We start from the raw sequence: 15,961 nt of genomic DNA, 5'->3' as shown, positions 1-15,961 counted from the left end.
TCTTCTCCAACACCACAGTTCAAAAGCATCAATTCTTCGGTGCTCAGCCTTCTTCACAGTCCAACTCTCACATCCATACATGACCACAGGAAAAACCATAGCCTTGACTAGACGGACCTTAGTTGGCAAAGTAATGTCTCTGCTTTTGAATATGCTATCTATGTTGCTCATAACTTTTCTTCCAAGGAGTAAGCTAGCCCTGTACTAAACTTTTCTCTGTTCCAAACTCCCAAACAAACTTTTTGGTTTATCTGGTCTCTCTATGCATTGGGAACACAAACTTGAATTCAGCAGTACAAGTGATCTTCATTCTCATTTTATTTTGATCTCTTTGTCTTCCGCATCATTCCTAACGTTATATCACATGAACTAAGAATTTCACATACATTTAGATCACCTGGTGAATATTTAGAAAATGCCTTTTATCAGAGCCCATTCATGATCCACTGAATCAATTTCTTCAGTTATACTTCAGAATCAGTATTTTGCACAAAACTCCCCCAGACAATTCTGATATATAATCTGGTTTAGGAATCACTGGACAATAGCTACAGCTTCCTAATTATTGTTTATGATGCAAGTTTCTTCTCCCTGCACTCTATTTTCTATAGCCAAATATTTAACTTCAAAAAATAAGTGATGTTCTCTCTCCTTGTCTGCTGCTGCTGCTGCTGCTGGGTCGCTTCAGTCGTGTCCGACTCTGTGCAACCCCATAGATGGCAGCCCACCAGGCTCCCCTGTCCCTGGGATTCTCCAGGCAAGAACACTGGAGTGGGTTGCCATTTCCTTCTCCAATACATGAAATTGGAAAGTGAAAGTGAAGTTGCTCAGTTGCGACCCCATGGACTGTAGCCCACCAGGCTCCTCCGTCCGTGGGATTTTCCAGGCAAGAGTACTGGAGTGGGTTGCCATTGCCTTCTCCATCTCCTTGTCTAATAAGTTTTAAATTATTGCCAAATGCTTGCAGAATGAAGTTCAAGATCTTCCTATGGCATTTCATTCATTTTATAAACTGGTCCCTTCTAACATTGTTACTTTGTTCTTACATTCATGTTCTACACAAAGAATTTCTTGACCTTACTCTATCAGTCATTTTAGTCACTTAGTTGTGTCTGACTCTTTGCGACCCCATGGACTGCAGCACACCAGGCTTCCCTGTCCATCACCAACTCCCAGAGCTTGCTCAAACTCATGTCCATTGAGTCGGTGGTGCCATATGACTATCTCATCCTCTGTTGTCCCCTTCTCCTTCTGCCTTCAGTCTTTCCCAGCAACAGGGTCTTTTCCAGTAAGTCAGTTCTTTGCATCAGGTGGCCAAAGTATTGAAGCTTCAGCTTCAATGTCAGTCCTTCCAATGAATAAGGACTGATTTCATTTAGGATAGACTGGTTGGATCTCCTTGCAGTCTAAGGGACTCTCAAGAGTCTCCTTCAACACCACAGTTCAAAAGTATCAATTCTCCAGTGCTCAGCTTTCTTTATAATCCAACTTTCACATCCATAGTTGACTACTGGACTGGCTTTGACTAGACGGACCTTTGTTGACAAAGCAATGTCTCTGCTTTTCAATATGCTGTCTAGGTTGGTCATAGCTTTTCTTCTAAGGAGCAAGTGTTGTTTAACTTCATGGTTGCAGTCACCATCTGCGGTGATTTTGGAGCCCCCCCAAAATAAAGTCTGTCACTGTTTTCATTGTTTCCCCATCTATTTGCCATGAAGTGATGGGACCAGATGCCGTGATCTTCATTTTCTGAATGTTGAGTTTTAAGCCAACTTTTTCACTCTTTTCTTTCACTTTCATCAAGAGGCTCTTTAGTTTCTCTTCACTTTCTGCCATAAGGGTGGTGTCATCTGCATATCTGAGGTTATTTAGTATCCCCTAAGTTTGCTCATCTTCAGAATGTCTTTCTTCTCTTCTAAATCTTCTCGTTTCTGTGCAAAGTTTTAAATGACGTAATGCTTTTCTATGTTCTAAATCTGCTCACTTCTGAAAAAAATTTTAAATGATGCAATTGCATTATTTTAATATAACTTTCCACTACTATTTTTCATGAATCATAGTAAGAGTAAATAAAATAAAAAATATTCAGGTTAGCATACGCTTTTATTTCAATTACCCTCAGCAGATTCACTTTTAAAAATAAATGATGTCCTTTTTCCATTTACTACATTGCATTTCAGGGGCCATCTACTAAGGATATGGAAACAAAAAATGCAACAGAGCTGAGAGAGTTCATTCTCACAGGACTTACACATCAACCAGAGTGGCAAATCCCCCTGTTCCTTCTGTTCTTGATGATATATCTCATCACCATTGTGGGAAACACTGGTTTGATTGCACTCATTTACAATGACCCTCAACTTCATATTCTGATGTACTCTTTTCTTGGGAATTTAGCCTTTGTGGATACTTGGTTATCATCCACAGTGACCCCCAAGATGCTAGTCAACTTCCTGGGCAAGAGTAAGACGATCTCTCTCTCTGAATGCAAGGTACAATTCTTTTCCTTTGCAATCAGTGTAACCACGGAATGTTTTTTGCTGGCAACAATGGCATATGATCGCTATGCAGCCATTTGCAAACCATTACTTTATCCAGTGATTATGACCAATAGACTATGCATGCAGCTGCTAGTCTCATCATTTGTAGGTGGCCTTCTTCATGCCGTAATTCATACAGGTCTTTTATTCAGGTTAACCTTTTGTAACTCTAACATAATACTTCATTTTTACTGTGATGTCATGCCACTGATTAAAATTTCTTGTACTGATCCTTCTATTAATGTTCTGATGATATTTATTTTCTCTGGCTCAATACAGGTGTTCACCATTCTGATAGTTCTTGTCTCATATACACTTGTTCTCTTTACAATATTAAAAAGGAAATCTTTGCAAGGCATAAGGAAGGCCTTCTCCACCTGTGGAGCCCACCTCCTGTCTGTCTCTTTATACTATGGGCCTCTTCTTTTCATGTATGTGCGACCTGGATCCACACAAGCAGATGATCAAGATATGATGGACTCTTTGTTTTACACTGTCATAATTCCTTTCTTAAATCCAATTATTTATAGCCTGAGAAATAAGAAAGTTATAGATTCCCTGACAAAAATGTTAAAGAGAGATGGTTGTATCTCATAGTATTATCGGAACTCTTTTCATTTAAATATTAACAAAATTATATGGTTTAGATGTTGCTATGTGATAGTGTTCAGGTTTTTTTGGATGTATAATTGTTCTATTATTTTAGTGACTTAAGATATTAGTAACTAATAAATCCTATAAAATAAATTTATATTGTTATTCAAAAACACATAAAAAATTTAATCCTCTTTATAGAATACTAAAATAAAGCAAAAAACTCCAAATATTTTCTATGCCTGTATGTTCTTCAATGTGGTTTTAAAATGCATTAAATATCAAGAGAGCAGTTCCTCTGAAGGAGACTTGTTTATGATGTCTTTTACACTTATAAGTCAATCACATTTAACTCCAAAGTGGAGGCAGATTGGTATTTGAATGAAGAGAGGCAACCCCTAGGAATTCTGCTGGCCATCAAAACATCTTACATTCCACTTTATTTGGTGCACGGTAAATTTCACTTCTCATGGGAATCAACTCTCATATCACAGAAAGAAATGGCAAAGCAATGAGAAAAAAAAAAGACAGGGGATCTAAGATAATGAAGACAAAGAGCTACACTATGAGAGATGCTTTTACCTTAGTGTGCTCCAAGAGAGAGACAAAAGGCAAGTTCTCTCTCACTGTCTATGATGATTTCTGAAGTCCTTTCTAGTGGTGTATGTATTTGTAGGTCAATCTGGGAAACTTTTCTAAGAAAGTTAATAGATAAACTGAAGGTTTAGGATGGATAAGAATGAAGAGGCAGAATAGGAAAATAATGGTCAATATTCCTAGAATTTTTTTAAGTGAAATTAATTAGAAAAATAAACAGTCACATGTAAAGTTATTGGAATGTGTGGATGACAATGAGAAGTTTTGCATACTAACATGCATACTAACAAAGTTCAAATAATGTTAAGATATGATACCATACTGCCCAGTGAGTGGCTAGGAAAGACATGAACAAGAGTTTGGATGTGTCTGCTCCAGATGTTCATTTTCACTCCATACTCTAAGACTAATGAGCGATTCACCGTCAGGTCCACCCCTTGTCTTCCTCTCACTATTGATTCTAGGTACCACTGCGACCCTCACCTTCAGAACCACCTACCTCTAAAACTCTAATTACTCGTTGCCTCCATTCTGCTGATTCTCTCTTATGTCCTAAACATATCTGCCAGATTTTTCTTTGTAAAAGGAACTGAGATTAAATCACATAACTCTTCAAGGATTTTTAATGGACTCTCATTATTACTGAGTTTTTCAAATTTGCTGACATACTGAGTGCAACACTTTAACATCACATTAGGTTGTCATCAAGGGAATCGATGGTGCTATCAGGGGAATTTTATTTTATTATTCCTTCTTCTTCTGGCAAATGCACATAGTTAAAATTTATATAAGCAGCATTTTCCTGAGCCTGGAAAATTAAGCCTCCAAAGTGAATCTGTAGAAAGAACTATCATGTTACTGTCATTCTGGTGCTCTTGTACTATTTTTTTGCTTCTGAAAGCCAAACTCTCAAAGAATCTCAACAATTTCTTAACAGATATAGGTAAGAGACGATGACTCTTATAATATTCATTTTTAATAGAAATTTGAAAGAATTTTAAATTTATAATAATTTTGATTTGGTTTACAAGATACCTGAACAGTCAGTTGAAATATTACTGTGAGTAAATATGAATAAGCAGAATAGCTCTAAGGCTACATTTTATCATTCAATCATACTTAATTGTCTGCTTAGTGTAATCACAAGACTCTACAGGATAAGAGTTGGTAAACTAGAACATTAAATTAAAAGTTGATTTAAATATTTAGGTCACAAAGTTTCCTGTGTAAGTAATCTTTCTGATAATTGTGTTCAAAATATTTATTCTATTTAATTAACTACACTGGTAGATTAAATTTTAAGTTATATCACCTAAATAGTAACCCCTCTAACCTTTCATCTACTCTTTAATTATTTCATTGATTACATCTGTGTACATATATATGCAAAAGTGCTGGAAATGGCCCTCAATCATTTTGACCTTTATAACTTCATAAGTACCCATACAATGAATTGAGAATTTTTCATTATTTACTGATTTGGGGCTGACTGGAAAGAAAGGGTATTTCAAATAAATACACAGTTAACAGCTGCAGTTATTGGCATTGGTTATTTATATGACCTTTATTCAGTTCCAGTCCTTGGCTCAATTTTATTCTGCTAATAAAACCTGTGGATAAGCAAATGCTGTGATGGAAAACCAGAAGGATTTCTAGAGAAAGTCAGCTCTAATCTCAGTAATAGCAAAGGTAAAGTATCTTTCAAACATGAAAAGTAGTTTGATGCAGTGTTAGTATATTTATAGACAATATAAATTTCTGAAGTAAATTTATTTAAATTAAACACTGTCATACACAAATTCCATAGGAATAAAAACTTGGATATTTGAAGGAAAGAAAAAGGAAAGTTTCCCAGTGTTGAGAACTTTCAAGGAAAACCAGGGTTAATAGAAACATAAAGCCCCCAAACTGTTGAGACTTTCCCCTTATTTCATCTTCAGCCTTTCTCTGATACTTCCTCTCCCTCCTCATTTCCTTCTCTTTTCTACACTTATCCATCTATGTTTCTTCCTCTTCCTGCTTTTTGTTGTTTCATGTTTTCTTTCCACCCACCTACACTTCTCATTCTACTTCTCTACCCACTGTCATCTCAATGCCCTCCTCTATCTCTTTTGAAAATGTTCATGACATTTTTCTACAAGAAAAAAAAATCTCATCTGTTCTTCACATCTCAGATCCTCTGTTTCATTCTCCTCACTGCTGTGCCATTGCTTCCATCCACTTTCCAGTGTTCTTTGATTCAGTTCTATAACAAAATGGAAACTGCTCTTACTAAAGCCACTAAAAATCTCTTCATTCCCACACTCAATTATCTCTGTTCACTCCTTATCTACTTTCCTGTGTGCTTTTAAAGTATTGGCCTCTCTTTAAGTTCCCGACATTCAGCTTCCCAACTCCTTCCCTCTTCTCTGATCACTCTGCTCAGTAGCCTTTTCTGGTCTTTCCTTTTCTCTTTTTTGAGTGAGCCAGTACTCTTGTTTCCAAGAGGAAAACAGTTAATTGAATGAAAACTGAATCCAACAAAGAAATGCTAGGAAAGTTGGAGAAACCCACTGGAGAAATGGGTAGTCAACACTCCAAATCATGTTCTAGCTCTAGCTCAATAGCCCTGTTGTCATTGTTGCTGAACTTAAATACCGCAAATCACACTGAAAATGCCATTGTGATGGGCACAGGATTCATTTTCTGAGGACATGATACTGTTCCCTTGGTTGAGTTGGCAGCCAAAAGTCTCTTCTGCACACAAGTCTTTCTCATTCTCTCTCTATATTCCAAAGTCAGTGTATGTGCAGTAGCATTACTAGCAGCAGATCAAGCCCCCTTACATTAGGATCAAGGAAAAGTCAGTTTCTAGAAGTTTGGTTTCTAGACTTATTAGGTAGAAAATAGGATCAGGTGTTATGTATGTAAAATTATGTATATACCTATATATATATATAGGTATATATACACACACACATATACATCCACTTTTAAATCTCTTTAAATTTCCTCAAATTTATTTTCATGCTTTATTTCCCTTTACCTTATACACATTTTCCAATGGATAGATCATACTATATTTTAGCCACTTCTATGACTCCCAAGTCATTATTTTTTATTTTTATTAAGGTTTTGTAGAATTATATACCTGGGTGTTCAGAGAATGCTCCTTGCAAAAACTGGCCATTTCATCTGAGCTTTCAGTATCAATTTTTGAAAACCGTTGGTGAGTTAGGATTTTTTGAGCTGAAGCCACCCATTCTCCTTGTTAGTCCCTGCATTATACCTTTCTCTACTCCAAACTCAGACATTTTAATTTGTTTGACCTCACAGTACCTCGGGGACACAAATCTGCATTCCGCAACACAAATGAGTCTTCATTCTGATTTATTTCGATCTCTCACTTTGTCTTTTTTGTCACTCCTAATGTCATATCACACATGAACTAAGAATTTTCCATACATTTAAATCACCTGGGGAATATTTATACAATGCATATTGTTAGACTTCATTCAAGATCTACTGATCCAGTGTCTACAGTAATACTTCAGAATCTATAATTTGAACGAAATTTTCTCAGACAATTCTGATGTGTAATCTAGTTTGGGAGTCACTGGACAATAGCCACAACTTCCTGATTAGTATTTATGACACAAGTTTCTCTCCCTGCAGTCTACTTTCTTCAGTCAAATATTTAATTTCAAAAATAACAGATGTTGCCACTTCCTGTTTTATATGTTTTCATTTCTTGCTTATTTCTTGAAGAATATAGCTCAAGATCATTCATATGGCATTCAATTCATTTTATAAACTGGGTCGTTCTAACATCTGTACTTAGATGCTGCATCCATGTCCTACACATAGAATTTCTTGACCTCATTCTATAGCATCCCCTAATTTTGCACATCTCCAGAAAGTCTTTCTTCTCTTCTAAATCTCTTCATTTCTGTACAAATTTTTAAATGTTGTAATGTAAATTTTGAAATGTTGCACTGTTTTAACATAATTTATACAAGTAATTTTTATGTACTATGTAGTAAGATTAATAAAAAGCAATTAGATAGTATATGGTTTTATTTCAATTACCTTCAATAAATATTAGTTTTAAAATACTTGATAACTTTTTTCCATTTACTGCACTTGTTTCAGAGGCTATCTATCAAGGATATGGAAACAAAAAATGCAACCGAGCTGACAGAGTTCATCCTCACTGGTCTCACACATCAACCAGAGTGGCAAGTCCCCCTGTTCCTTCTGTTCTTGATGATATATCTCATCACTGTCATGGGGAACCTTGGTCTGATGGCTCTCATCTACAATGACCCTCACCTTCACATTCCCATGTACTTATTCCTTGGGAGTTTAGCATTTGTGGATGCCTGGGTATCATCTACAGTTACCCCCAAAATGCTGGTCAACTTCCTAGGCAAGAGTAAGATGATCTCTCTCTCTGAATGCATGGTACAATTCTTTTCCTTTGTCATCAGTGTAACCACGGAATGTTTTTTGCTGTCAACAATGGCATATGATCGCTATGTAGCTATTTGCAAACCGTTACTTTATTCAGTGATTATGACCAATAGACTATGCATGCAACTATTAGTCTTATCATTTTTAGGGGGCTTTATACATTCCATAATTCACACAGGTTTGTTATTCAGAGTCACGTTTTGTAAGTCTAATGTAATACATCACTTTTATTGTGACATTATGCCACTGATTAAAATTTCTTGTACTGATCCCTCTATTAATGTTCTGATGGTATTTATTTTCTCTGGTTCAATTCAGGTGTTTACCATTCTCATTGTTCTTATCTCTTATACACTTATTCTCTTTACAATATTAAAAAAGAAGTCTATACAAGGAATAAGGAAGGCCTTCTCCACCTGTGGAGCCCACCTTCTGTCTGTCTCTTTATACTATGGGCCTCTTCTCTTCATGTATGTGCACCCTGGATCTGGACAAGCAGATGATCAAGTTATGATAGACTCTCTATTTTACACTGTCATAATTCCTTTCTTAAATCCAATTATCTACAGCCTGAGAAATAAGAAAGTCATAGATTCATTGACAAAAGTGTTAAAGAGATATTCTTAGATCTCATAGTAATATCTGTTTTTATTAAAGCATTAACTAAATTGTATAGTTTTAATCTTGCTATGTAATGATTAGTATTCAAAATTTTTTGTACTTATAATGTCCTATAATTTTAGGACTTAAGTTAGTACCTAATAAATTCCCTAAATAATTCTTACTTCTTATTACAAAATTTTAAATTAATTGTTTATAAAATACTAAAATAAAGCAAAAAACAAAGGCAAGCAATCATTTTGTATGCTTTTATGTTCTAGAACATGACTAAAAATGCATAAAGTACTAAAATAGTGAAGTTCCTCTAAGGGGGAATTATTTATGGTATCTTTGATACTTATAAACCATAGACCTAGAGACAGAGACTCATTAGTTTTAATTCCACAGTGGAGGCAGGTTGGTATTTGATTGAACAGAGGCAAATCCCAGGAATTTCATCTGCTGTGAAAGGTCCCATATTCCACTTTATTTAGGCTATGGTAACTTTCATCACGAGAAACGCTGGGCTGGAGGAAACACAAGCTGGAATCAAGATTGCCAGGAGAAATGTCAATAATTTCAGATATGCAGATAACACCACCCTTATGGCAGAAAGTGAAGAACTAAAGAGCCTCTTGATGAAAGTGAAAGAGGAGAGTGAAAAAGTTGGCTTAAAGCTCAACATTCAGAAAACGAAGATCATGGCATCTAGTCCCAACACTTCATGGGAAATAGATGAGGAAACAGTGGAAACAGTGGCTGACTTTATTTTTCTGGGCTCCAAAATCACTGCAGACTGTGATTGCAGCCACAAAATGAAAAGACGCTTACTCCTTGGAAGGAGTTATGACCAACCTAGACAGCATATTAAAAAGCAGAGCCATTACTTTTCCAACGAAGGTCCGTCTAGTCAAGGCTATGGTTTTTCCAGTGGTCATGATTGGGTGTGAGAGTTGGACTATAAAGAAAGCTGAGCACCGAAGAATTGATGCTTTTGAACTGTGGTGTTGGAGAAGACTCTTGAGAGTCCCTTGGACTGCAAGGAGATCCAACCAGTCCATCCTAAAGGAGATCAGTCCTGGGTGTACATTGGAAGGACTGATGCTAAAGCTGAAACTCCAATACTTTGGCCACCTCATGTGAACAGTTGACTCTTTGGAAAAGACCTTGATGCTGGTAAAGATGAGGGCAGGAGGAGAAGGGGATGACAGAGGATGAGATGGTTGGATGGCATCACCGACTCACTGGACATGGGTTTGGGTGGACTCTGGGAGTTGGTGATGGACAGGGAGTCCTGGTGTGCTGCGGTTCATGGGGTCGCAAGGAGTCGGACACCACTGGAGTGACTTAACTGAACTGAACTGAACTTTCACTTCTTGTGGTAATCACCTGTCATATCACACAAAGAAAAGGAAAAGCAAGGAGGAAAAAAATGGCATGGGAGTAAGACAGTGAAAACAGAGCTACAATGCCAGAGATGCTCTTAGCTTAGAGTGATGCTTAGGGAAAGGCAAAGAGGCATGTTTCCTTTCATTGTCTATGACTTCTACAGCCCTTTTTGTGTCTGTATTCTATTGACCAACTTGAAAAGCTTCATAAACTAAGAAAGCTAGATTAGATTGAAGATGTATGCTGTATAGCCTAAAAGAAGAAGAATAAAGGGGTAGGAGAGAAAAAATGGATAAATATTCTTTGAATTTTTAAAAAGTAAACCTAGTAAGAAACTAGAAACATGTAAAGGTTATCAGATTATCAGGATGTGTGGTGGACAATGAGGAAATCTAAATGCATCTCATCAAAGTTCAAATAATGTTAAGATATGATATCTTGATGCCCATGGTGTGGCTGGGAAAGATATGAAAATGAACAAGAGTTTGCATATTTTTGCCCCAAAGTCCTTAAATGTTCATTTTCATCACACTCCATACTCTAAGAATAATGAGTGATTCACCTTCAGGTCCACCCCTTCTCTGCCTCTCATCACTCATCCTAGGTACATTCTTACTGATACCACTGTGACCCTCACTTTCATAACCACCTACCTCTGTGATTTACAAAATCCAAGTTACTTATCTACTTCATTCCGCTCATTCTCTCTTATTTTCCAAACATATCTGCCAGATATTTCTTTGTAAAAAGAAGTCAGATTAAGTCATATTACTCTTCAAAGATCTATAATGGGTTGCCATTACCAGGTTTTTTGTGTGGTGTGTGTGTATGTATACACACAACATACACACTTTAGCATATATTTATTTATACATGTGCATGTTCACACTATATGATGTCTATATATGCATATATATATACATCTATATATATATGTTTACATAATTTTCTATCTCTATCTTCCTTACCCTTCATTTGTTCACTGTGCTATAAGTTGAGGTCCTTTCAATTATACTATGGTTGAACTCCAAGTCCTTTCCTTCACAATTCTCCTATGGACTCTCTTTTATATCAACAATAAGTTACTGAAAGACTCTGGATACACTTCCCTCATCAGTTATGTCCTTTTGCTCTTACTGGTCTCCCCACAGAGATTCCACCTCCCCAGCCCCCAGCTGCTCCTTCATAATTTCCATGATGTCTTTCTTCAAGGTCTATCTTGTATTTTAGAGTGTAGAAGATTCACTTTCAAATTGCCCTAAAGAGGATGGCAATGCCCACTCATTTGAAACACTGTTGGTTTATTTACTCTTCTTAGACCAACCTTGGGCTTGGATATTACTTATTTTGGGCCTAAAAACTCTTTTAGATAGCAACTTAGAAATCTTAACACTCTATATTTTTTGCAGTGAATGGCAGAATAGCTTGCACATATGAATTTCTAAACAAGTATTTGTGAAATATTTATGAAACTAAAAAAAAAATCACAGTACAAGTATATAGAATGCAGTAAGAGTGCATCACTCTTTTTGAATCTTGTAACAAAGCACAAGAAGATTCCTTGGTTTGAGATGCTTACTGCATGCAGCTTGGCTTCTGTTATCATATTTCCTTTTAGTTTTCAAAATAAAGCAAAAACTCATTAAAGGAACAGTGCACATTTATTAGTATGGGGTTTTCCAGAATAACAGAACCAAAAATACATATTTAGTTGACCATTATATCTAGGGCTGTAGGCAAGAACCCCTTAGAAGAAATGGAGTAGCTCTCATCGTCAACAAAAGCGTTTGAAATGCAGAACTTGGGTGAAATCTCAAAAATGGCAGGATGATCTCAGTTCATTGCAAAAGCAAAGCATTCAACATCACAGTCATCCAAGTCTGTGTCACAGCAACTAATGCTGAAGAAGCTGAAGTCAAATGGTTCTTTGAATACCTACAAGAACTTCTAGAACTAACAGCAAACAAAGATGTCCTTTTCACCATAAGGGATTGAAGCGCAAAAAGTAGAAAGTCAAGAGATACTCAAAATAGCAGGCAAGTTTGGCCTTGGAGTGCAAAATTGTTCAGTCACTCAGTCTTATCTGACTCTTTGCAACTCCATGGACTGCAGCACACCAGGTTTCCCTGTCCTTTACTATCTCCTGCCATTTGCTCAAATTCATGTCCATTGAGCTGATAATGCCATCCAACCATCTCATCCTCTGTTGTCCCCTTCTCCTCAGGCCCTCAATCATTCCCAACATCAGGGTCTTTTCCAATGAGCTGCCTCTTCACATCAGGTGGCCAAAGTATTGGAGCTTCAGCTTCAGCATCAGTCCTTCCAATGACTATTCAGACTTGATTTCCTTTAGGATTGACTGGCTTGATCTCTTTGCAGTCCAAGGGACTCTGAAAATCTTCTCCAGCACCACAACTCAAGAGCATCAATTCTTCAGTGCTCAGTTTTCTTTGTGGTTCAACTCTCAAATTTGTACATGACTACTGGAAAAACCATAGCTTTGACTATACAGACCTTTGTCAGCAAAGTGATGACTCTGCTTTTTAATATGTTGTCTAGTTTTGTCATAACTTTTCTTCCAAGGAGCAAGTGCCTTTAAATTTCATGGCTGTAGTCATGGTTCACAGTGATTTTGGAGCCCTAGAAAAGAAAATCTGCCACTGTTTCCATTTTTTCCCCCATCTATTTGCCATGAAGTGATGGGACCATGATCTTAGTTTTTTGAATGCTGAGTTTTAAGCCAAGAGTTTTAATAACTTGAGTTGCTTTAATTACTTGAAGGACAATTTAAAAATACAGATTATTGGACTTTATTATTAACCCACTAAATCAATATGTACATTAAACCTCATAACCTATATTTCACACAAAAAGTTCCTTAGCCAACTCTAATGTGTAATCTGGTTTGGAAACCACTGGACAATGTAACAGCTTCCTGGCTAGTATTTCTGACTATAATTTCCACTCCCTATAGTTTATTTTCTATACTACCTCATACACATTTTTAAAAATATCTTACAGTGCCCCTTATATCTCTTATTTTCAGTGTATACTTACTAGCTGATGAGTAATGTTCAAGACACTTTGCAAGCCATTCATTTATTTCATTATCTAAGTCTTTCAAACTTCTTTTCCCTAGACTCTATATCCATGCCCTAGATATAATTCCCTATCACACTCCACCCTACTTCCACAAATTTCCCATGTGTTTAGAATGTCTTCATTTTTCTAAATCTGCTCATTGCTTCACATTTTTTGAATTTAAATAAGAATTTATTTCCATACCCTCAAAAAAAACCATATTAAATAGGTAATAAATATTTATCCCATTGATTTCAGGCAATATCCAGTGAGGACACGCAAGAGCAACAGCATTACTGACAGCATTTGTTCTCACATGACTTACGTATCAACCACAGTGGCAAATCCCCTTGTTCTTGGTGATATACCTCATCGCCATTGTGGGAAACCTCGGTCTGATTGCTCTCATCTGCAGTGACCCTCACCTTCCCATTCTCATGTACTTATTCCTTGGAAAATTGGCCTTTGTGAATGCCTGGATATCCTCCACAGTGACTCCCAAGATGCTGGTCAACTTCTGTGCCAAGAGCAAAATGATCTCTCTCACTGAATGCAAAATACATTTTTTCCCCCTTTGCAATCAGTGTAACCTCAGAACGTTTTCTGCTGGCAACAAGGGCATGTGATCACTATATGGCTATTTGCAAACCATTAATTTATCCAGTGATCATGACCAGTAGACTATGGATCTGGCCATTAGTTTTGTCATTTTTAGGTGGCCTTTTCCATGCTATAATTCATAATGCTTTTTAAATTCAAATTAACTTTCTGCAATTCCAACAAGTACATCAATTTTACTATGATATAATACTATTGTTTAAGATTTCCTGCACTGATCCTTTCATTAAATTTCTGGGGATATTTATTTTCTCTGGGTCCATACAGGTGTTCACTATTCTCATTGTTCTTGCCTCTTATACACTTGTTCTCTTTACAATTTTGAAAAAGAAGTCTTTGCACAAGGAGGGCCTTCTCCATCGGTGCAGCCCACCTGCTATCTGTCTGTTTATACTATGGGGCTCTTCTCTTCATGTGTGTGTGCCCTGGAACTGCACAAGCAGATGATGAGGATATGATGGACTCTTTGTTTTACATTATCATAATCCGTTTGTTAAATCCAGTTATCTACAGCCTAAGAAATAAGAGAGTTGTAGACTCACTGACAAAAATAGTAAAATGCTTAGAATTCATACTAGTATTAGTCCTCCTTCACTAATGCAGTCGTATAATGACACAGATTAGATGGTGCTATTTGACAGTTCAGTTCAGTTGAGTTCAGTTGCTCAGTCGTGTGTGACTCTTTGTGACCTCATAAACTGCAGCATGCTAGGCCTCCCTGTCCATCACCAGCTCCCAGAGTTTACCCAAACCCATGTCTAGTGAGTTGGTGATGTCATCCAACCATCTCATCCTCTGTCGTCCCCTTCTCCTCCTGCCCTCAATCTTTACCAGCATCAGAGTCTTTTCAAATGAGTCAGCACTTCGCATCAGGTAGCCAAAGTATTGGAGTTTCAGCTTCAACATCAGTCCTTCCAATGAATACCCAGGACTGATCTCCTTTAGGATGGACTGGTTGGATCTCCTTGCAGTCCAAGGGACTCTCAAGAGTCTTCTCCAACACCACAGTTCAAAAACATCAATTCTTCAGGGCTCAGCTTTCTTTATAATTCAACTCTCACATCCATACATGACCACTGGAAAAACGATAGCCTTGACTAGACGGACCTTTGTTGGCAAAGTAATGGCTCTGCTTTTTAATATGCTGTCTAGGTTGGTCATAACTTTCCTTCCAAGGAGTAAGCGTCTTTTCATTTTGTGGCTGCAATCACCATCTGCAGTGATTTTAGAGCCCAGAAAAATAAAGTCAGCCACTGTTTCCACTGTTTCCCCATTTATTTGCCATGAAGTGATGGGACTGGATGCCATGCCTTGAGAACCCCATGAACAGTATGAAGAGGCAAAAATATAGGACACTGAAAGATGAACTCCCCAAGTAGGTAGGTGCCTATTATACTACTGGAGATCAATGGAGAAATAACTCCAGAAAGAATGAAGGGATGGAGCCAAAGCAAAAACAACACCCAGTTGTGGATGGGACTGGTGATAGAAGCAAGGTTCAGGGCTGTAAAGAGCAATATTGCATAGGAAACTGGAATGTTAGGTCGATGAATCAAGGCAAATTGGAAGTGGTCAAACAGAAGATGGCAAGAGTGAGCATCGACATTCTAGGAATCAGCTATATGACAGTTAGTGTTCAAAGTTCTTTGCACTTATAACCACCCTAGAGTTTTAATGAATTAAGGTAGGCATGCTAGTAAACCTCTTAAAATATGTGCATATGTAATTAAAAATTTTAGAAAACAGAATAATATTTAATCAAGTATCCATATCATATTAGAATTAAGGAAAACAATAAAATGTTTTATACATATGTTCTCAATATGGCTTCATAAATGCATTAAGCACTCAGTTCAGTTCAGTCGCTCAGTCGTGTCCGACTCTCTGCAACCCCATGAATCGCAGCACGCCAGGTATACCTGTCCATCACTATCTCCCGGAGTTCACTCAGACTCACGTCCATCGAGTCCGTGATGCCATCCAGCCATCTCATCCTCGGCCGTCCCCTTCTCCTCCTGCCCCCAATCCCTCCCAGCATCAGATTCTTTTCCAATGAGTCAACTCTTTGCATGAGGTGGCCAAAGTACTGG

General features: G+C 37.3%; 2 protein-coding genes and 1 pseudogene across 2 annotated transcripts; all 3 read left to right on the top strand.

Moving 5' to 3' along the window:
* The first annotated feature begins 2,195 nt into the window (after positions 1–2,195).
* On the top strand, positions 2,196–3,137 carry LOC120852960 (olfactory receptor 5H2-like). Its single transcript, XM_040226475.1, has one exon. The coding sequence runs from the start codon at positions 2,199–2,201 to the stop codon at positions 3,135–3,137; it is 939 nt and encodes a 312-aa protein (XP_040082409.1). The 5' UTR covers positions 2,196–2,198.
* A 4,722-nt stretch (positions 3,138–7,859) lies between these two features.
* On the top strand, positions 7,860–8,810 carry LOC120852952 (olfactory receptor 5H8-like). Its single transcript, XM_040226464.1, has one exon. The coding sequence runs from the start codon at positions 7,881–7,883 to the stop codon at positions 8,808–8,810; it is 930 nt and encodes a 309-aa protein (XP_040082398.1). The 5' UTR covers positions 7,860–7,880.
* A 1,911-nt stretch (positions 8,811–10,721) lies between these two features.
* LOC120882039 lies at positions 10,722–14,469 on the top strand (annotated as a pseudogene).
* Positions 14,470–15,961: the final 1,492 nt, after the last annotated feature.

The sequence above is a fragment of the Oryx dammah genome, unplaced genomic scaffold (assembly GCF_014754425.2).
Source record: "Oryx dammah isolate SB20612 unplaced genomic scaffold, SCBI_Odam_1.1 HiC_scaffold_2, whole genome shotgun sequence".
NCBI lineage: Eukaryota > Metazoa > Chordata > Mammalia > Artiodactyla > Bovidae > Oryx > Oryx dammah.
The sequence above is the reverse complement of the archived record's forward strand: the minus strand, read 5'-3'. Positions and strand labels throughout refer to the sequence as shown.

Excerpts from the sequence above, each read along its gene's own strand:
- LOC120852960 (XM_040226475.1), top strand. The coding sequence starts at position 2,199 with ATGGAAACAAAAAATGCAACAGAGCTGAGAGAGTTCATTCTCACAGGA.
- LOC120852952 (XM_040226464.1), top strand. The coding sequence starts at position 7,881 with ATGGAAACAAAAAATGCAACCGAGCTGACAGAGTTCATCCTCACTGGT.